The 23,563-nt window shown below is 43.3% G+C and overlaps 1 protein-coding gene and 1 long non-coding RNA gene across 2 annotated transcripts; one reads left to right on the forward strand and one right to left on the reverse strand.

The window, feature by feature from the left end:
- Positions 1–3,115: 3,115 nt before the first annotated feature.
- On the forward strand, positions 3,116–9,449 carry CLDN23 (claudin 23). Its single transcript, XM_060760858.2, has 2 exons — positions 3,116–3,377; positions 8,365–9,449. Exon 2 carries the CDS (start codon positions 8,604–8,606, stop codon positions 9,381–9,383), a length of 780 nt encoding a protein of 259 aa, XP_060616841.2. The 5' UTR covers positions 3,116–3,377; positions 8,365–8,603; the 3' UTR covers positions 9,384–9,449.
- A 9,765-nt stretch (positions 9,450–19,214) lies between these two features.
- On the reverse strand, positions 19,215–22,371 carry LOC137096424 (uncharacterized). Its single transcript, XR_010909460.1, has 3 exons — positions 22,030–22,371; positions 20,572–20,700; positions 19,215–19,314 (listed from the first exon to the last, which is right to left on the reverse strand). It is a non-coding gene; the product is annotated as an uncharacterized lncRNA (long non-coding RNA).
- Positions 22,372–23,563: the final 1,192 nt, after the last annotated feature.

A 23,563-nucleotide genomic window follows, 5' to 3' on the forward strand; every position in this document is an offset into this window, starting at 1 on the left:
TACACATATCTAACATCATCTCGCTACCATATTGGAGGCACAGGGGTGGGATTTTTGAGAAGAAAGGAAAATCTTTGGGGCAGATCCATCCTGCCCATCTATATTATCAATAAGCCTCCAGCCTCGCATCACTGGCTGTGATATAATCCTTTACACTGGTGTCCAGTGGTGTGAAATTATATATAATCCTTTACAGTGGTGTCCAGCTGTGGGATATATATAGTATTTCGTTATAATTGGTGACACATGGCGTGATTTATAATAATATATCGCGATCCTTTGTATCATCTATTCCCAATTGCAATATATTTTCTTTGTTTAATTGCCAATTAACATATTTTGTGAGTTTAAATATTGATTTAGTTGTGTGCCTGTAAGTGTTTCCTACCTATTGTGGATTTTCTGTGGCTGGGGGTATGTGACTTGCCCAAGATCATCCAGTGTATTCTGCCCTATAGTCAAAACTCTCGATGTAAGTTACTTTTATCTCTGTTGTAGCCATCCAGTGTTTTGGAAATTATGGTAAACAAATTGTATCAATTCAGTGACCATAGAGATAGATAGGAAGGTAATGAACTCACAAAATTAAATAAACCTGTGGCTAGTTATTGAATAGAAAAATCTGGATGGGACACAGATTTTGGGAGGAGTGGAAAGTATGTAGGAAAAACCTGCCCCTCTCCATTTGTTTTGTGACTGGGGGCATTGGTAAATTGAAGACATCAGTTTATCTAATGACACGCTGATCCAGATATTCAGCATTCAGACTGAGTAATCAGGCACCAAAGCAATCACAAACCCTTTCTTTCCACACCAGTCTAATTCAAAGGTAGCAGGAATAGGCTAGCTGATAAGAGTAAAATAAGATCATAATGAACAGACTTTGAAAGATAACAGAAGCGAACCAGACATAAGGAAAAAGGCAAATAATAGGAGAACGCTTCTGCAGGGTTGGCCTACATCTTACAGGTAGCTAGGTATCTCAGATGGGAGAAGTCAATGAGCTTCAGACATGGGGAAATCCCTCAAAAGAGGAGAATGAAGCCCACCGGAGGCCCCATATAAAATCCAGATTATCTGCTTTCAACTGGATTATCTGGCAGTGTAGAAGGGGCCTGAGTCTGTTCCGAACCCTTGAAACTAAGATGTGCAGGGATCCCTGTCCTTCCTCAGTTGCCCTTTGTAGTTCCCTCCCTTACCATAAATCAAATCGAAAAGGCAAAATGGGGTTGGGTAAAATAGTATCCTTTTATGATGAGAAAAGATGTGGGTAGTAAAACACATGCAACATTAGTAGGGGGAGTTAAGATTTTAAACCACAGCCCTTTGGCTTTAACTCCGGTAAATCCTATTTGATTTCACCTTTTCATCTATTTTTAACATGTCATTATGCAAAGGGATTCTGTAGTACTTTAGATTCTAGAGAATGAAGTTGGTAGTATTAGCTTTTGTAGAGTAGTGGTGCATGTACTCACTGTAGAATTAATGGAGTTAGACCCTATTTTATCTGTTATGGCTCTATGCTATGGAATCCTGGGAGGTGTAGTTTTTTGTGGTTTCTAGCCTTCTCTGCCAAAGAGGGCTAATGATGTCACAAATTACAAATCCCATTATTCCATACTCCCATTCCAACTCCCATTCTCTGGCAGTTAAAGTGCTGCCAGACTGCATTAATTCTGCAGTGTAGATGCATCCACAGTGGTGCAACAGTTAAACAATTGAGCTGCTGAACTTGCTGACCGGAAGGTTGGTGGTTTGAAACTGCAGGACTGAGTGAGTTCCCGCAGTTAGCCCCAGCTCCTGCCAACCTAGCAGTTCGGAAACATTCAAATGTGAATAGTAGGTACTGCCTCGACAGGAAGCTAAATGGTGCTCCATGAAGTCATGCTGGTCACATAACCTAGGAGGTGTCTACGGATAATGCCGGCTCTTCAACTTAGAAATTGAGATGGGCACCACCCTGCAGGGCTGGAGATAAAAGGGAAGCCTTTACCTTTATTTGTGTATCTGCGTTTCATTGTTTCGAGACATTGAATGTTTGCCTTGTGTCTGCATATGCTGGAATCTGACCTGAGTCCCCTCAGGGAAATAGGGCAGAATACAAATAAAGTGTTGTTGTTGTTGTTGTTAGAAACACAACAAGATGAGTCCACAGCAAACAAGATAACTCTGCTGGCTGTTGTATTGGATCACACATCGGACACTTCCCAAGTGTAAGGGACTGTGTGATGTATTGGCAAATAATGCATGCAGATCCCAGTAAGGTGGCCTTTTGCAGCTGGCAGATGGTAAATTTGTCAGCACTGATTGTGTTTAAGTGCAGGCCAAGGTCTTTAGGCACTGCACCCAGTGTGCCGATCACCACTGGGACCACCTTGACTGGCTTGTGCCAGAGTCTTTGCAGTTTGATCTTTAAATATTATTATTATAATTATCTTTAATCTACTTTTTGCCTTGTGCATGTATATGTTGGAATACGACATGAGTCCCCTCCAGGTGATAAGGCAGAATAGAAATAAAGTGTTATTGTTGTTGTTATCCTTAATCTACTTCCTCAGATACATTTTACAATGTCAATTTCTCTTTTGCCCTTATTCTTCAGCTTGCTTCAGTTGCTACAAACAAAATAGTTGCTACAAACAAAATAGTTTGCACCCAACACATATCTTGCCCTTCCCAGAAAGACTCAGGCAAAAAGAAAGGCTCAGGCAAAAGCAAACACATAGTCAGAGTTTATGCACTCTTCCCCATTAATAACTTTTACCTTCTTGCCCATATTGTGATGTAGCTTAGTCACATGTGTCCCAGTTTCCATCTGTGGAATAGTTTTCCGTTCTTTCAAAAGGTTTATTTTGCTGCAGAGCATATTTTCTCTCAATGGTCATTAAGAGCAGTTTAAAAACAGAAATCACTCAACCTCATATTTTCTCTGTATGTGTTTAGTGTGGCGTTGGCCATGCAGTATATGCCACTCTTTCTAAGGAGTGTTCTTTTTTTATTGCTCCGGTGGGTTGTTTCCTGATCAGTAAGAGTTGACCTTTACTCAGGACTATAATCATTTCACCATCATCCTGTGCTGCTATGATCATGAAGCAGTCCTAGAACAAACACCACCTTCCTGAAGCCTGACTTGGCATCACCTGTAACGGCAAACCTTCCTCGTTCCACTTCGGTTTTCATATCCCTCCCCTCCCTCTCTCATAAAATTGTACCGAGAACAAGTTTGGCAGCTGAAACAGTGGTTTAGTTTCTCTGTACACACACCGGTTTCGGTTGAATTACCCAGCTTATTTCAACCAGGTACTGAGAGGAGGAAAAGCAACAGACACGGCAAGTGTGTCCACAGCAGGACAGCCAAAAAACAGGGAAACATACAGGTAAATGTTTGCTCCTCTTTAATATCCGTAGCCACATCTGTTTCAGGGTTCGGGGAACCTTCTGTTAAGGCAACCTCACTTCCCCTGAACCTGAAGGAAATGGGTCATGAAACACAAAAACTCTTTAATATGTTGTGATCTTCTTTGTCGGTGTGTAAAATGAGAATGGCAGCACTGCTACTGTGCAATTTTCGCTGGTTTTCTGTGGCTGGAAGAAAACATGAACTCACTGGGGTGTGCAGGAGTCAAAAGCTCGTTCCTTTTAATACTCTGGAAGGCAAGCAGAATTTTTTTTTTACAAAAATAAGAAAATTGGACAGGCATCCCATCAGGTCTAAGTTTAGTCTCAAAGATGATGCAATTGCAAAAGCAAGCTTCCTAGACTCCTACAGGAGCAATGAGGCTTTCAATATGAGAGAGAAAGTGCATCTGGGACTCCTCTCTATTTCTCTGTCTTAGGGGCAGAAACCTCTATTTATTTGGTGGTTTAGTGGAGAACCCCCTTTTGGATCACCCCTTCCTTTTTGAGAGCTGAGGACACCTAGCAATCTTATACTAACATAATTTACTACAAATTACAGTATTACACTACGCACAATGCAGCAATTATTTATTTATTTATTTATTTATTATTTGCACTTATTAACCGCCACTCTCAGCCCTAGGGCGACTCGTGGCGGTGTACAAAACATAGAAAAACAACAATTTACAATGAGTCAGGACCACAACACAACATCTTACTAATACAAACAACTAATTAAACTAAAAATCCGCTTCGTCTTATTTTGGGGTCATAATCAATCTCATAGTCGTAGTCCATTCCGGTAGTCATTCCAATAACATAGCACTTAGTTGAAGGCCTTCTCGAAGAGCCATGTTTTCAGGCCCTTACGGAAGGCCATGAGGGAGGGCGCCTGTCTAATTTCAGCAGGGAGGGAGTTCCATAGCCGGGGGGCCACCACCGAGAAGGCCCGCTCTCTTGTCCCTGCCAGGCGTGCCTGTGAGGCAGGCGGGACCGAGAGAAGGGCCTCCCCAGATGATCTCAAGGTCCTCGTGGGCTCGTAGGCCGAGATACGGTCCGCAAGGTATTTTGGGCCGGAACCGTTTAGGGCTTTGTAGGATAACACCAGCACCTTAAATTGGGCCCGGTAGCAAATCGGCAGCCAGTGGCGCTGGGACAGCAAGGGCGTTGTGTGCTCCCTGCGTCCCGCTCCGGTTAACAACATGGCTGCCGCGCGCTGGACTAGCTGGAGCTTCCGGGCCGTCTTCAAGGGCAGCCCCACGTAGAGAGCGTTGCAGTAGTTGAGGCGGGATGTGACCAAAGCGTGTACCACCGTGGCCAAGTCAGACTTCCCAAGATACGGGCGCAGCTGGCGCACGAGCCTAAGCTGTGCAAATGCTCCCCTGGTCACCGCTGAAACCTGGGGATCCAGGCTCAGCGATGAATCCAGGGTCACACCCAAGCTGCGAACCTGCGCCTTCAAGGGGAGTGCGACCCCATCCAGCACAGGCTGTAACCCTATACCCTGCTCGGCCTTGCGACTGACCAGGAGTACCTCTGTCTTGTCTGGATTTAATTTCAGTTTGTTCGCCCTCATCCAGACCGTTACAGCGGCCAGGCACCGGTTCAGGACTTCGACAGCCTCCTTAGTAGCAGGTGGGAAGGAGTGACAGAGTTGGACGTCATCTGCGTACAGGTGACACCGCACCCCGAAACTCCGGATGATCTCACCCAGCGGCTTCATGTAGATGTTAAACAGCATGGGGGACAGTATGGAGCCCTGAGGAACCCCACAGGTCAAAGGCTGTGGTGTTGAACAGGAGTCCCCCAATAACACCTTCTGGGTACGGCCCTCCAGAAATGACTGGAGCCACTGCAAAGCAGTGCCCCCAAGACCCATCTCCGCAAGGCGTCCCAGAAGAATACCGTGGTCGACGGTATCGAAGGCCGCTGAGAGGTCCAAGAGCACCAACAGGGACACACTCCCCCTGTCTAGCTCCCGGCGGAGATCATCCACTAAGGCAACCAAGACCGTCTCGGTACCATGTCCCGGTCTGAAACCAGACTGTGCCGAATCCAGATAATCCGTGTCTCTCAAGAATACCTGGAGTTGTGAGGCCACCACGCTTTCCATGACTTTGCCCAAGAAGGGAAGATTGGAAACAGGCCGAAAGTTGTCAAATTTGGTGGGGTCCAATGATGGTTTCTTCAACAGCGGCTTTATAATAGCCTGTTTTAGGCTCACTGGAATCTTGCCTTCCCGAAGGGAGGCATTAACCACCACCGTTACCCACTCAGCCAATCCCCCTCTGGCCTCTTTCAGAAGCCAGGATGGGCAGGGGTCTAGGATGGACGTGGTAGGCCTCATTCCTCCAAGTATCTTGTCCACATCCTCGGGCTTCACAAACTGAAAAGAATCCATCAAAATAGGACAAGCAGGTGCTTGTGTCACATCCACGGAGACTGCATTTAATGTGGCGTCCAGCCCAGAACGGATCAAAGCGACTTTGTCTGCAAAGAACCGAGCAAATGCTTCACAGCGCGTGGCCGAACTGTCAGGGCTCCCGCCTGAAGTAGGGGGAGTTAAAAGACCTCTGACAATCCGAAACAACTCCGCCGGACGGTTTTTTGCAGACGCAATAGTGGCCGCAAAGAAAGTTTTCTTTGCAGCTTTTATTGCCGCGGCATATGCCCTTAGAAAGGACACAAACCGTGCTCGATTTGGCTCGCTTGGGTCCGAGCGCCACACGCTCTCTAGTTCCCTCTTCCTTCGCTTCATCGCTGCCAGCTCCTCAGTGAACCAAGGAGCTGGTTTAGCTCGGTTACTTGAGAGGGGACGTTCCGGAGCGATCCTGTCAATTGCCCTGGTCATCTCCCCATTCCAGAGAGCGACCAAGGCCTCGACATGGTCACCTACCGAGGTAGCGGGAAAATCCCCAAGAGCCGTCAGGAATCCGTTCGGATCCATAAGCCTCCTGGGGCGGACCATCTTAATAGGTCCTCCACCTTTGCGGAGGTTAGGGGGCGCAGTGAGCCTAAATCTGATCAGGAAGTGGTCGGTCCATGGCAACGGAGAGATAGACAACTCCTCCACACCGCCACCCTGCTCCCATCCCTGGCAGAAGACCAAGTCCAATGTGTGTCCAGCGCAGTGGGTGGGGCCAGTTATTTGTTGGGACAGCCCCATGGTTGCCATGGCAGACATGAAGTCCTGAGCCGCTCCTGTGAGGGTCGCCTCGGCATGGATGTTGAAGTCCCCCAGCACAAGAAGCCGTTGGGACTCCACCACCAGGCTCGAGACCACCCCCGCTAGCTCAGGCAGGGAGACTGTAGTGCAGCGAGGTGGACGGTACACTACAAGAATCCCTATTCTGTCCCGGTCACCCACCCTCAGGTGGACGCATTCAAAATTTGTGGTCTGCGGGATGGGACTCCTGGTCAGATGGATGGAATCTCTATAGACCACTGCGACCCCGCCTCCCCGTCCTCCGGCTCTTGGCTGGTGTTGCACGGAGAAGCCTGGAGGACAAAGCTGGGAGAGGTTTACGCCCCCAGCTTCATCCAACCAGGTCTCCGTGATGCACGCCAGATCTGCCCGCTCCTCCAGGATTAAATCCTGAATCCAGGTCGTTTTTCCGTTGACAGATCTGGCGTTCAACAACACCACCTTCAAACCAGAGGGCCCACTCACCTGGTTACACCAATTTACCTTAGGAGACCGATTGGGGGTTGTTAATATGGATAAGCGGTCCGAATTAGGCCGAATTCGAGGTCTCCTTTTCCTTTTCCAATTAAAGATAGTGGAGTAGTTTTGGAACTTATTTCTGTTTCTAGAGAATTAAACAGGGCTGTCTTCTTTCACCTCTTTTCTTTGCTCTGGCTGTGGAACCTCTTGCTAACATAATAATAATAATAATAATAATAATAATAATAATATTAATAACAACAACTTTATTTGTACCTCGTTACCATCTCCCCAAGGGACTCAGTGCGGCTCACATGAGGTCGCAAACATGCTGCAAACTCACCCAAGGATTATGAATATGGATATCAACAGTCTATTTCTTAAAACTACATCTGCTAGTGCAGTTTCTGGTTGGTAATCAGATGAGATTTATGACAGCACTATATTGCCTGGATTTACTTGGGGGGCTATCTGATACCTTCTGTTAAAGATGATTGGGAATCCTTCAGACAGAAATTCCTATCTTGTCTTTATTCTGAATTGTTTGTTGTCCAATATCCACAAGTCCTTATAAGTCTTTTCAGGGCAATTTCCCTTCTTTGTGTGGAGAGCATAATAATAATAATAATAATAATAATAATAATAATAATAATCTTTATTTATACCCCGCTACCATCTCCCGAGGGACTCGGTGCGGCTAACATGAAGCTGAGCCCACAATACATCAATGATAAAAGCAATAACAACAATTAATACAAACAATAAAATAAAATTCATAACAAAAAATAAACAATAAACATTAAAGGTAACACAACGACGTTTAAAAACCACGTTTTCAGGCTCCTCCTAAGGACTTCTTGATATAAAATATTTTCTTATACTTATTCCACACTTGCAATAGCGATCTCCTTATGTAGTGGTTATTAACATTAGAATCTGAACAAATCTGGCTGGTTCCTTCAAGAAAATGAGTGAGGGCTGGTTGATTCTCTAAGGCAGTGTTTCCCTTCCAGATGTTTTGGACTTCAGTTCCCACAATTCCTAACAGCTGGTAAGCTGGCTGGGATTTCTGGGAACTGAACATCTGGAGGAGCACAGTTTGGGAAACTTAAAAAAGGGAGGTTCACTACCAGGGTGCCACTACTAAGAAGGTCCTGCCATATTTAAAAGACATGTATTGTTCATAAATAGTTCTAAGATCCCTAGAAGCTTAGGGATTTCTTGATGGCTAGGAGGAGATAGGTAAGTCTTACAAAATGCAGATTCTCTGGCATTACTATTTTTTTCATTTTGTTTTTCAGATACAGAACATTGGGTGTCTTCTCCAGTGGTCTTGGTTTATGGGGCAACAGATAAGCCTGCCTTGCACGCCATCCTAGCATCCAGTCACACACAATCAAAAATTCCCTTCAGCTTATAGGGAATAGTAGCTGCATGGTAGGTTCCTGTTTTCGGTAGGAAAATAAAGGTGGACGGGGCTTCTTGAGAGCAGCAGCAATATATTTATAGCTCACTGTCTCCCTTGCCTGGACCCACCAGTATGCGGACCCCAACACCCATGATTGTGGGCATTGTGCTTGGCCCTTGTGGGCTTGTCCTAAACCTAACCAGCACCCTGGCTCAGACCTGGAGGACTGTCAGCCTCATCCCTGGGGAGACACAGGACCTGATCCAGCACCAAGGCATCTGGCAGTTCTGCAATGAGTACCAGAGCAGCAACCTGAACACCTGTTATGACATTAAGGACACCCTGGGATACTTCTCCCAGCTGCCTGTGCAAGTGGCCAAGGGGCTCATGCCTGCCTCACTGGTGGTCACCGCTCTGGGTCTAGTGGTGTCCACGTTGGGAGTGCGCTGCTGGCAGCACCGACCCCATTACTTGCTGGGTGGACTGGGTGGGCTGTTGCTCTTCATTTCTGGACTGCTGAGCCTTATTGCCATCTCTTGGTACAATCATGAGCTCTACAATCTGCCTTCCCCCTCAGGCAGCACACTGGCGGTGGGCTACTGCCTGGTCTTAGGGTACCTCGCTAGTTGCATGGAAATTATTGGAGGCCTCTCTCTGACCGTGAGCTTTCACCAGTGCTGCAAAGAATACAAACTGAAGAAAGCTGCTAAAGACACCAGTTACCCACCAAGCAACAAGCAGGGCCCAGGAAGCGTGGCAGCCATTAGCTCCCCCTCCATCATAGATGGCAGAAACAGGCACATCTCAAGCTGGAATACAACATCTAATTACCACAGCAATTTCCTCGATGTACTGGAAGATGAAGTGGGTAGTAGGAGTCAAAGCAGGCTTCCCTGTGACTCAGATTTGTAGCCCTAAACCGGGAAATTTCTACAAATGGAAGGCAAGGCATGAGCTGCCTGAACAGAACAGCGGCCGGGAAGGATCACCTGAAAGTGTGACATTCTCCTACTTCTATAACCAAAAACAAATATTGACTGAAAGAGTTGATTAAGCTGCCTGAGAGGATAATGGTGGATTCTTCTTCTCTGGAAGTCTTTAAACAGAGTTTGGATGGTTATTTTGTGGAGTGCTTCAGTTGGATATTCCTGTATTAGGCTGGAAGGCTTTGGTAATCTCTTCCCTCTCCATGATTATGTGATTATAATAGTTGGAACAGCTGGATCACTGAGATTCTTGATGTATCTATTTAAAGCATTTCCCAATAAATATTATTATGTCATTAAGACATTTAAAATTGCTAAAATAAAAATATGAAGTGTTCTCTTTATCAAATGGTGGAGCTAGCAAATTGAAAGTAGTTCAGCATAAGCACCAAATCGTATCTGATTGTGGAAGCTAAATAGGGTTAGCACTGATTAGTACTTGCATGAGAGATCACCAACAAATCCCAGGTGCTGCAGGCTATATATGAGAGGAAGGAATGTGCAAGACTACTTTTGAGTATTCCTTGTCTAAAAAAACCTTAGGAATTTCCTTGGGTTGCCATAAGTCAGTCAGTGGTAGGGAGTATTATTATTATTATTATTATTATTATTATTATTATTATTAACACAACAAGATGAGTCCACAGCAGACAAGATCACTCTGCTAGCTGTTGTATTGGATCACACACTGGACACTTCCCAAGTGTCTAGGCAAATAATGTGTGCAGATCCCAGTAAGGTGGCCTTCTGCAGCTGGCAGATGGTAATTTTGTCAGCGCCGATTGTGTTTAAGTGCAAGCCAAGGTCTTTAGGCACTGCACCCAGTGTGCCGATCACCACTGGAACCACCTTGACTGGCTTGTGCCAGAGTCTTTGTAGTTCGATCTTTAAATCCTCATATTGTGTCAGCTTTTCCAGTTGTTTCTCTTCAATCCTGCAGTCACCTGGGATTGCAAACATTGACAATCCATACTTCATTTTTTAATACGGGCGTGAGGTCAGGAGTATTATTATTATTATTATTTGTAAAGGACCATTTGGATATATGTATATGTATAACATTCGCAGGCTATATCTTTAATTCTTTATTATAAACAAAATAATTATAAAGTTAGATATTATTATTAAATTATGTATTAAAAATCAAATGAAAGTTCCAAACACCACATGGCACAATCAGTGTGTACAAAGTGTTTGTACACACACAGCCTGTGTGCGTACAAACAGGAGCAGAAGTTCACTGGGACAGGAAAGGAGGGATAAGTCGTGGTCCTACTCAATTCTGCTTTGGTCAGACCTCATCTGGAATACTGTAACTGGTTCTGGGCACCACAATTAAAGAATAATGACAAGCTGGAACATGTTCAGAGAAGAGTGACTAAAATTAAACCAAGCCCTATGAGGAATGTTTTAGGAAACTGGGTATGTTTAGCTTGGGGGAAAGGAGGCTAAGAGGGGAGAGATAGGGCTCCAGATCCCACCTGCTCTCTGGAAACTAAACATGGTGAAGTTTGGTTAGCACTTCAAAGGGCTAGGCTGGTAACACAGCTGGTTAATCAGCTGCAATAAATCACTGCTGACCAAAAGGTGGCAAGTTCAAAGCCCAAGTCGGGGTTGAGCACCCAACTGTTAATAGCTGTTTTTTAAAAATGCCCAGCTCACTGTCGACCTGGACCGCTTAAAGCGGAGAGGCTAATTTTTGACACCATAAAAATGTGGGAGAGCAAGGAGGAAATACTACGATCAAAAAGGCTGGGTGTCATAGTGGACAAAGCGACAGCTCCCCTGGGGCCGAATTGAGCAACCTCCAGGATCCGAAATGGAAGAACTGCTGAAAGGCCTCTATCTGTCTAAATGTCTTGTATGTCAAAAAAAGACATTGAATGTTTGCCGTGTATATGTACATTGTGATCCACCCTGAGTCTCCTTCGGGGTGAGAAGGGCAGAATATAAATACTGTAAATAAATAAATAAATAAATAAATAAATAAATAAGAGACCACCAGAAATCCCATGTACTTATATGAAGACAATGGCAAACCACTTCTGTATATTTCTGTATGGGCTCACCATTAATTGACTTGTATGTGCATACACACTGCAAATTGATATGTACTAGCCATGGAAGAGAAGTGTCAATTAGTCAGCTAACCAGATGTTTCTGGATGGTGACTGTTTATCATCCTTGGCTGGGTTGACTACAGCTGATGAGACTTGCCACTCAAAATCCGGTAGACTGCATGGCTCCCAACCCTCTCCTAGAATTAAAGCATGAGGCCAGTCCTTTCTACCCAGAGAAATAGACCGTGGAGCTATTTTTTTAATCCCCAAGGATTGCAGCTCTCAATCGGCTTTAGATGTTTTAATTAAAACAAAGTGCTACAGTGACCATTATTTTTCTGCTGCTATTACATGAAGTCCAAAATGCAGAAGTCAAAAATGCAGAAGACACCCCTCCCCAAGTTCTGCTTCAGACCAAATTGCCACCACTAGGGGAAAAAAACAGCAAGAAATATTCAATTAATAATTTATTAAGTTATTTTACAAATCTGTGCCTGGGTATGTCTTCAGAGGAGTTGATAGTTCCTATGGAGGAGAGCAAGGTCAAAGTTTAGGGTTATCACTAAATAGACCACTATTTTTCCCTGCACTGCAAATAGAAAACAACCCATATTAACAGGCTAGATAAATTCTTCAGTGAATGAAGATTTGTAGGTGAATACTTTGCTATGAAAAATAGCCTGTTTCAGCCCACAGATTTGGCACCCCCAACATTTTAGTACTTCATTGGATCTGATCTTCAAGGCAACTAAACATTGTAGTTTTGCAAGCTTCTCATTTCAGAACACGTGGACTTAAACTTGGGCACTGCAATTGAAGGGAGATGTTGACAAGCTAGAATGTATCCAGAGGAGGGTGATTAAAATGATCAAGGGTCTGGAAAACAAGCCCTATGAGGAGTGGCTTAAAGAGGTGGGCATGTTTAATTTTCAGAAGAGAAGGCTGAGAGGAGACACGGTGAGGACCATGTATAAATATGTGAGGGGAAGTTATAGGGAGGAGGGAGAAAGCTTGTTTTCTGCTGCCCTGGAGACTAGGATGCGGAACAATGGCTTCAAACTACAGGAAGGAGATTCCACTTGAACATTAGGAAGAACCTCCTAACAGTCAGGAGAGCTGTTCAGCAGTGGAACTCTCTGCCCTGGGGTGCAGTGGAGGCTCCTTCTTTGGAAGCTTTCAAACGGGCTGGATGGCCATCTGTCAGGGGTATTTGAATGTGATTTTCCTGCTTCTTGGCAGGGGGTTGGACTGGATGGCCCACAAGGTCTCTTCCAACTCAAGGATTCTATGATTCTATGAAATACTTTTGATTACAGAGTTTTGCAAAATGCAGTCCTCCAACTGCAATTAGACTGCAATGCCTAACATTCCTCACCACTGGCTGTGCTGATTAATAGACTAAGCTGTGGTCCATATTTAAGTAGGAAGTAATAATATGTATGCAAGTGCTTAAGGCTTTCCAAGTATACACACTTGGAGATGGAAGATAACAACAAGGGCTTAATGCGATGCCCTCACCTGCTCTGGATTATAAGCTGCATTAATACAGGTTTCATCTTCGACAAAGTTTTCTCCCTCTGGTTCATTATCCTTCTGGTAACTGGTCAGTGTTTTACAAGATCCTGTACTTGAAGTCCTGTAAAGAAGCAAAATAAGATACAGGTTGCACCTCATATACTAGGTTGATGCTGGTGTTGTAAAGATATAATTCTGCTGTAGTGCCAGGTATATCACTAACATGCAACTTCAACCACCCTTGTGGTTGTTAAGAACCCTCCTAACTGTACAAGAACCCCCCTAACTGTTTTGTACTAACTGTACAAAACTGTACAAAGTTGCCAAAAGGCCTCACTGTACTCTTTTGTGCTCAGAGTTGCAAATGCTGCAAGTGTGCAATCAGTGCACCCAGCATGAAAGCCGTAATGTTCTACAAACCTATTTTTGCCATTCGAGCTCAAAGCTCAGCCAAAGTTAGAATTAGCAGAAGTGGATTGCTGTGAGTTTTCTGGGCTGTATGGCTATGTTCCAGAAGCAGTCTCTCCTGACGTTTTGCCCACATCTATTGCAAGCTCCTCAGAGGTTGTAAGGTTGGTTGGAAACTAGGCAAGTGAGGTTTATATATCTGTGGAAAGTCCAGGGTGGGAGAAAGAACTCTTGTCTGTTTGAGGCAAGTGTGAATGTTGCAACTGGCCATCTTGATTAGCATTGAATGGCCTTGCAGCTTCAAAGCCTGGCTGCTTCCTGCCTAGGGAATCCTTAGTTGGGAGTGGTTAGCTGGCCCATGCCAGGAAATCCCCTGTTGTTTGACTGTTTCTCTTTATTTACTGTCCTGAATCACCAATCAAGGAACATGAAAGGCACTGCAGACTAATTCAACCAGAGAAGACAGCCATAGGTGTGCACCTGATGAACAAAAGCAAAAGAGGAAACCATAAAAATGAACAAAATCTGGCTACCAGTATTTAAAAAACTTCTAAAATCAGGACAGTAAATAAAGAACAACACTCAAAAACAGAGGAATTCCAGACAAGAAGCAAGCAAAGCCAGCACCTCCCAACAAAGGATTCCTCCAGGCAGGAAACAACCAGGCTGCAAGGCTATTCAATACTAATCAAGGTGGCCAATTTAGTTATTTATTTACTATATTTATATACCATCCCTCTCAGCCTGCAGGTGACTTGGGGCGGTTCACAGTCAGTACCAAGACCATAAAATACAATTAAAAACATTAAAATAATATAAAACCATAGCAAAGTCAATAACAAACAAGCAAAACATTCACACTTGTCTCAAACAGGCAAGAGTTCTTTCTTCCACCCTGGACATTCCACAGATATAGAAACCTCACAACCTCTGAGGATGCATGCCATAAATATGGGTGAAATGTCAGGAGAGAATGCTTCTGGAACATGGCCTTACAGCCTGGAAAACTCACAGCAACCCAGTGATTCCGACCACGAAAGCCTTCAACAATACAATTAGCAGAAGTATTGAATAGGCAATATCTTTCAGAACTGAGTTTTAAAGTAGGATAGTCTTATACTTACTCATTCATTACACCTGCACACACAGAGAAAGCTAGTCACCCTCACATTTAGCTTCATATTTTTATGATACTCAAACAATCCTTATGAATAATATACTACACAGAACCATTTCAGCATAATAAAAATCAAGCCCAACACTACTTGTTAAAGAATTCCCCATGCAAGGTGGATTAAGTGACCTAGCCAAATGCCATACAGTTTGACTTCCTTGCAGAAACAGAGGCCCCAGTGTCAAAAGGATGAAAAAGAGAGCATAGGAGGAAAGTTGGAAGATTAGTAACAGTTTTCAGTAGAGCAGGTTGAGCATCCCTTATTTGGAATTCCAGAATCTGAAATACTCCAAAATCTGAAAAAAAGCACACTTTTGCTTTCTGGTGGTTCAATGTACAAAATTATTTTAAAATATTGTATAAAACTACCTTAACGCTATGTTAAGGTAGTACCTGAAACATAGATTTCACGTTCAGACTTAGATCCAAGATATTGCATAATGCCATATATGCAAATACAGTTACTCCAAAATCCAAAGCACTTCTGGCACCAAGCATTTCAAATTAAAGATACTCAACCCGATAGAATCAGTATAGCATTATGTCCTGATGGAAGAGGAGGTGTCCAAGTGTTCCCAAGTGTGTACAGAGTCCACATTGATAAAATAATAAATAAAATCAGAGCCTACCTTGGGCGGGTTCTTTGCCTTCTCAAGTAGATATAGACCCCTGCTGCGGCCATTGCAAGCAACAAGACAGAAAAAATGGCCAAAACAACAGAGCCAGCTGTAGACCTCCTTTCCTCTTCCTCACAGTAGTCTCCACTGTAGCCCAACATGCAGTTGCACTTCACTCCATTGCCTTCCGCAATGCAGTCTCCCCTCATATTGCAGGTCTCACTGTTGCAAGACTCTAGATTGTTTGCCACGATTTCCTGCACCAGAGAAGGTCCTTTCCATTTCTGTGTTGTAGATGATGTAGTCTTGCGTGCTTTACTTGGAGAGAATGCCTGCGTTATTTTCATAGTAGTACGTGTTGTAGTGGTACTCTTTGGTTTTGTCACTCTTGGTTGTATGTACACCTTTCTAGTGATAGGTTTCTTAGTGACGGTGGTTTTGGTAGGTGCCAGTGTCTTTCTATTACCAATCAACTTGTTGGTTTGCAACACTGTTGCCCAAGATAAGGTTGTGGTCAGTGGTTCTTTCTTGACATTGTAGTTGCCTGCAGGCAGAATAGCATGAATTCAGATCACTTACAGAGCACAGCATCGTCAGTCTTGTATGATGACAGGCCTGATAGTCTATTGAAAGCCAAGACAGCTGCAAGAAGAATCTACTGTTCAAAAACTACATTATTTACTTCTTGCAGCAATCAGATATGCTTTAAAAATGGTTACCTTTCTGAAATTTCTACTGACCCAATTTAAAGTCTGCCTGACAGTTCAGCTGTGAGCATGTTTCATTCTAGATTCATACATGTAATGGTATTACCATCTGTCTATGACAGCAGTTCTCATCACTGACTTGGACTATTTCCTCTAAGGAAATTTTGGGAAGGGCAACTTATTTATTTACTATATTTATACCCCCACCCACTCTCACCCTGAAGGGGGACTCAGAGCAGCTTACAAATTGGCAACAATTCAATGCCATATAAACAAACATATAGTAAGCATATACATTAAAAACCATAAAGTTAAGAAAAAACATCTATGCAGTAAAACCAATTATTAAAACCACACAAATTCAAAGCCATAGTCCAGGAGCCATTCCAATTGTGTTGCACTTATTTCATATCCACTTATTGCACGCTGGTAACGAAGATCTGCATAGTTAAAGCAATGATATTCCTTGTCGTAACCTATGGATGTGAGAGCCGGAGCATAAGGAAGGCTGAGCGAAGGAAGATGGATGCTTTTGAACCGTGGTGCTGGAGGAAAATTCTGAGAGTGCCTTGGACTGCGAGAAGATCCAACCAGTCCATCCTCCAGGAAATAAAGCCCGACTGCTCATTGGAGGGAAGGATAGTAGAGGCAAAGTTGAAATATTTTGGCCACATCATGAGAAGACAGGAGAAGACAATGATGCTGGGGAAAATGGAAGGAAAAAGGAAGAGGGGCCGATCAAGGGCAAGATGGATGGATGGCATCCTTGAAGTGACTGGCTTGACTCTGAAAGAGCTGGGGGTGGCCATGGCCAACAGGGAGCACTGGCGTGGGTTGGTCCATGAGGTCACAAAGAGTCGGAAGTGACTGAACCAATAAACAACAAAATATTGCACTGAATTACTCTCTGAAGACTTGGTCACACAGCCAAGTTTTTAATTTCTTTAGAAAAATCAGGAGGGAGGGAGCTGATCTAATTTAGCTTGGGGGGGGGGAGAGTTCCATAGATGAAGGGCCACCACTGAGAAGGTCCTGTCTCTCGTCCCCACTGATCGTGCCTGCAAAGGAGGTGGGACTGAGAGCAGTGCCTCCCCAGAAAATCTTAACTTCCAAGGTGGTTCAGACAGGTAAGCTGGCCCAGAACTGTTTAGGGCTTTATAGGCTAAAGCCAGCACTTTGAATTGTGCTCAGTAGCACACTGGCAGCCAGTGTAGCTGATGCAACAGGGGGTTGTGTGCTCCTGTATGTTGCTCGGATTAGGAATCTGGTGTCACCCGTTGGACCACTTGAGGCTTCCGAACAGTCTTCAAAGGCAATTCCACATAGAGCATGTTGCAGTAGTCTATTCGAGATGTAACAAGAGTCTGATTTTCCAAGGTACTAGTGCAACTGGCGCACAAGCTTTACTTGTGCAAAAGCTCCCCTGGCCACTGCCGAGACCTAAGGTTCTAGGCTCAGTGATGAATCCAGGATCACTCCCAAGCTGCGAACCTGTGTCTTCAGGAGAAGCGCAACCCCATCCAGCACTTGACAATTCTGAGGTACCTGGTTCCTGTTTGCCATCTTACAAGTGTTAGAATTCCTTTGGAACAGATCGTGCCATACTAGTTTTTTAATATGCCGCATGGACATCTGTTTTCTTTCTTTTACTAAATAAATTTGTTTGCAGTGCAGTTTTTCTGCATTAGAAAAACATGCTGCTTCAGTCCTCTTAAAACCTCAACCCTAACTGCAATGGGGAGACATTTTGAGTCAGGTAGTGGCTGATCTTAATATATCTCACTCTCTAGCCATTGTTTCAGCTATTATATTATATCCTTCAGCTATTATATGTGATCTTTAGCAAGACTAGGGCCCCAAACAACTATTTACTGCTTTGGATCCACATGCAGTTTTTTCAATGGGGTTACTCACAGTCTGTCTCATCAGAGCCATCAGGACAATCAACAGTGCGATCACAGATCTGAGCCTTTGCAATACATTTGCTGCTGTACTTGCAGGGTTGAAGCCAGCCTGGGCATTTGGGGGCTTTGGTGCAAGACGTGCCATGTTCTAGGATGTACCCAGCGGTGCACCTGCATCTTCTTCCATGTGGAACTGGCAAACAGATATGGCTGCATCCTCCATTCTTCTCTGAGCAGCCATTTGTACCTAAAAGCAGCAAGAAGATGACATTGATTGCTTTGGTCTAATCTACCATTTTCCCAGTGGTTCTCAACCTGTGGGTCCCCAGATGTTTTGGCCTACAACTCCCAGAAATCCCAGCCAGTTTAGCAGCTGTTAGGATTTCTGGAAGCTGGAGGCCAAACATCTGGGGACCCGCAGGTTGAGAACCACTGGGCTAAGGAAACATCCTTTTCTTCAGCTAATTGGTGATACAATAAACTTGTGTCAGGCTATAATCACACATCTCCCCCTGCCCCGCTCCATTTTAACAGCTTAGAATAAGCCAAAATAAAATATAAAAGATACCTATAATATTTTCAGAAAGTGCTCAACCTAGCAAAATTATAGGACAACTTTTCAGCCAAATTAAGTGACATGCTCCCATCAGGGACTGAGGTTGCAAGGTCATTCTTGTTTTTGCATTAAGTTAAAAACAGACTTGAATTATGGACTGCATGAACACCAGAGGGTGAAATTACTGCACATTGTAGTCCAAATATGTTTAAGTCCCCAGATAAATATATAGCTACAGTAGAGTCTCACTTTTCCAACTTTTGCTCATCCAATGTTCTGTGTTATCCAAGGCAGTCTGCCTCCTGCCCGGATCCACAGCTGTTTCAATACATTGTGATGTTTTGGTGCTAAATTCGTAATATAATTACTACATAACATAACCATGTATTGAACTGCTTTTTCTGTCGATTTGTTATAAAACATGATGTTTTGGTACTTAATTTGTAAAATCATAATGTAATTTGACATTTAATAGGCTTTTACTTAATCCCTCCTTATTATCCAACATTTTCGCTTATCCAGTGTTCTGCCGGCCCATTTATGTTGGATAAGCAAGACTCTACTGTATGTGAATTTTAGGCAAGATGCCTAAACACACAAGATCTCATCTGATATCAAAAGCTAAGCAGGATCAGTCCTGATTAATACTTGGACGAGAAATTACCAACAAATACCAGGTGTTATGTCTCAGATAAACTGGCAAAACTACCTCTGAGTATTCCTTGTTTAAGAAGGTCCTTGTTAAATCCTTGTTATTGCCATATGTCAACAGGTGACGTGGAGGCATATGCACACACATTAACTTTACCTTGCTGGCTTAGCTTGCTGTAAATCTTTATATCCACAAGTTTTTGGTTAACTTGAAACCACCAGCTTTCTTCAATGTCCAGTTTACTGTGCCACACCCTTGTTGCACCTATTAAGGAATAAAATCCAGTCAGGGAGGGAAAAACCATTTATTCCTGTGTATGGAATTGTCACTTTTTATGTTATGGTATCCACTAGAAACGTGCCAGGAGGAAGGCGCGTCAAGCCAACCCCGACCGGGACCACCTTCCACCTGGAAACCAATGCCCTCACGGCGGAAGAAGATGCAGAGCAAGAATAGGGCTCCACAGCCACATACGGACCCACAAGGAAATCCATAATGGAAGACCATCTTACTCGTCCAACGAGGGATCACCTAAGTAATCCACTAGACCTTCCTAACCCTAGCAACTTGCTATTTTTCTGTTTATTTCTGGACCAAATGGATATACAGTGGTCCCTCACTACTTCGCGGTTTGCTTTTTGCGGACATTAATGTAAAACATTTATCGCGTTCTCTTGCCTGCCCTGAGGGGAAAAGGGGGGGGGATGAGGCCTGGACAGGGGCTGGGGGGTAGCAAAGGGAGGGAGTTAGCGCTGCCGGTGTTCCTGGCTACCTTCAAAGAGCTTCAGTGGCTTCTGAGGTTTTGTTGGTATCTCCAACAACCCCGCCGACTCAAAATGGACTGAGTCAAGCACTGTCCCAGAAGCGGGGGAGGGGGGGTGTTGTAATACCCAAAAAAATGAGGGTACAAATAAAAAAACATTTGGAAAGAAATGAAGCTTTTTTTAAAAAAAGTCATCTTCACGGATACGCTGTGGCCAAAAAGCCTTTCTTCCCCTGTCTCTTCATTCCTTTAAATAACTTAACCACTATGCCACTCAATTTCCATCCTGAATGGATCATTCCAATCCTGGTGGGAAATGCTTGTCTGTTATGGACTGAACTAATTGGAGTAGAAAGTAGGGGAGGAAACTACGTTAATAATGCTCTACAATATATTTGATTACTGTAGAGGGTTTATAAAGACTTAAAATAATGTATAACTACTAAAATAATGTATAAATATTAAAATAAATATAGCGTCCCTACTTCACAGATTTTCACTTTTTGCAGGTGTTTATGGAATGTAACACCCGTCATAAGTGAGGGAAAACTGTATTATACTAGACTGAGTCCCAGATGTTTTGGATATCAACTACTGTATGCATAGTCAATGGCCAGGAGTTCTGAGAGTTGGAGTTCAAAGCATCTGCAGGGCAATGGATTGGGAGACAATGGTCTATATGAGATGGCCTATCACCACTAGTGATGCGCCTGCCTTAAAATGCTTTGATAGAGTTAGCACAGTGCAATCCTGCTTACTGTTGTGTGCCACTGTTGTCCAAATGATGATTCCTTCCCGTATTGTGAAGAGCGTAAGGCCATGCAGCCGTCTCCGAAGAAGTCTGTATTGGGATCCATCCATACGAATGCTTTCTATAGTACCCTTTGCTAGAGAAAGTAAAGAATGTGAGGCAAGTCATGGTACGAATATGGTGTAGTTCGATAATACTTTCTCCATTGCTTCTTAGCAGCTAGAACAAAAATATCCTTGACATTAAACTCACAGCACATTAAAGCCTGAGATTTGTAGAGATTTTGTCTGCAGAGAAACAAGTCTCTCCTTTTCCCACTTCCATTGGCTGTTCTCTCAACTAGAGCCATCTTAAAATATTTTATCTAGATGCAACTGGATAATAGAATAGAAACGTAAACATTTTACACTATGGCTAGACCAGATCTTGGTAGTAATCATGTTTATGTTGATAGATGTTTCTTTCAGAGGTTATAGTCACAACTTCACAACTTTTAAACTATCCAAAGGAGATTTCAAAGCCAGTGCATTAAGAAATTAGGAAGGTATTTTCACCATCAGTAAGAAAATTAAATTGTAAGGCATACCCAGATGTTTTAAACCTGGCTTGGCAGCCAGCAGGTAGAGAAGAGCTTTTATTCTGAAAGTGTAGGGAATACTTTTTTCCAAACAGGACTAAGTGGTCAAGTCTTAATTCCATCTATCATCAGGTAGGGCTCAAGCAGTCAACAACACAAGCAGAAAAGTCTGTAGCTTATGCAATCAACTGCTTAACAGTAAAAAAAATGTTTGTTGGTGGCTTATTTCTGTTTCCCAAAGAAACACCGATATTCAGGTCAGCACAGTATGAGCAAAATGGCGTTGTAAGTGTACCTTCTTTATCACTGTATTTCCACTGTTACCTCTTCCTGACAAAGCTCTTTAAGCCTTAACCAGGATACAGAATTTGCGTCATCTCAGACCGAGAAAGAACAAAGCAGGATGAAATTTGTTGGAGCATGTAAAAATCAGTTGGTGAGTGTGTTAACTGAAAAATGCAAAGGTCTAAGCTGATTGGTTGGGCTATGCCTGAAAAACTAGCTAAGCCTGGGAGTTTTGGCAACAGTTACATGTTTAGGTTTTCTGTGCAGGAGCTTGCCAAGACAGTATTTTCTGCTTCTGGGCTGCTGGAAGAAGATCCTTCACATTGACAGCCAAGGACCATTTTAAATCTCTCTCAAAAGACATTGTGTGAGTCAATGCAACTGCTTTCATGACTGTATATATGTTGCTTTGGATAACAGAGTGAACTCTTTACTCTTTACTGATTATCTGCATGGCATATCTTTTCTCTAGCAAGAAAAGTGTGTGGGTTGGTAAAGATGTGAACTACACATGATTTTCATTTTGCCACATAATTCAGTTAGAATGGATGACCATGCCATTCAGATGCTAGGAACATGGAGCATGTAAGCTGGCCTACTTACTTTGGTCTGCCCAGTACAGCCGGATTCCCTCGTCCAGTATTGTCAAGCCAACAGGAGTCTGGGCTCTCTTCCAGAGGACTCTTCTTTCACTTCCATCCATAGAAGCACATTCAATCATGGGCCCAGGCATACCATGCTCTGTACCCAAGTCAGCAAAGCACATCACTGCAGATGGGGGATGCAGCACCACAGAGGTGGGGTGGGAAAGCCCTTCACCAATCACCATATGCACATATCTGCCATCTGATGTTCCTACGTGGATGGCGGGGCGCTTGCTGTCAATCCAATAGATATTGCCACTTATCCAGTCTAAGGCTAGAGATATCACAGTGCCTTCAACTGGCAGGATTGTCTTAGAGGAACTTCTCCCAGCATCCTTAATAGCCAAGACTTTTATAAAGCCACTCTCAAACTCTGAGAAGAAAAGAGCTGCATCGCGTACAGAGTAGTCCATGGCTCTCATGCGTGTGATGCTGATCAAGGGAAGAGAGTTGTGATCAGGTAGGGCTACCTGCCCCATTACGGGGGGCAATTTCTTAAGGTAGACCTAGAATTAGGTATAGAATGAACACTGCAATTAGAGTTCAAAATTCATTACAAAACTGAGGGGTACTGGCATTTTGTTTCAAATATATAGGTAATGAAAATTCATTACTATACTGAAAGTAATGGAATTTTGTTATTATTTCGTTATAGTAATTGTGAATAATTACTATAATTGGGAAAAATGCATGGGCTCCTTTCTCCCTCATTTTTACAGCTATTGGGGTGAAATTCACTACAATGGTAGAACACATTTACCACTCTTAGCCCACCAAATTTGAGAGTGGTTCACTTATCCATGGATTTGGGGGGAATTTTCAATTTTTTTCCAAACAACATTTTTAATAGTAAAGAAAATATGTTCCTAGTTTTTTATTTCCTATTTAATTGTGTAGTCTTTACTTTGAAAGTAGTGGTTGTACACAGGGAACTTTGTTTTTGCACCAAAAACCTTGTTAAATGGGTGGATGACGATTGGATTGGACTGGATAGCAAAAGGTGCTATAACACAATGCCCCTTGTGCAAAGGCAAAGTTTTCGCAGCTTAATAAACTTTTATCATGTTTTTATGATAGAGCCAATTTGGAAATGACATTTATAACCCAGGAACAAAAATAATAAATTTTGGAACTCTGACTGCCTACGGAGGGGTAAATCTATCAGATGGCGAGCAGTGCAATGCATTCTGGGAAATGTAGTTTAGGGTAGGGCTCCTCCCTTCCCAAAGTACATTTTCCAGAGCTCTGTGCTTTTCCCAGAAAACACTGTCCCCTCTTTCCCCCACTCCTAATGCCAAAACTCAATTAATTTACAGCGGCACTAAGGCAGCCTTTGGCTTTGCTTTCAGCTTTGCTTCCTTGCACTGAATATGAAACTGACTTTTATAAGCCTTCAGAGATTTCCAAAACTCACTATTTACTAAAATATATAATACAACATCCATTGAAAGACTATAGGGCCCTTTAGGTTTGGACAATTTAACATCTTATCA

Source organism: Anolis sagrei, chromosome 2 (assembly GCF_037176765.1).
Source record: "Anolis sagrei isolate rAnoSag1 chromosome 2, rAnoSag1.mat, whole genome shotgun sequence".
NCBI classification, from domain to species: domain Eukaryota; kingdom Metazoa; phylum Chordata; class Lepidosauria; order Squamata; family Dactyloidae; genus Anolis; species Anolis sagrei.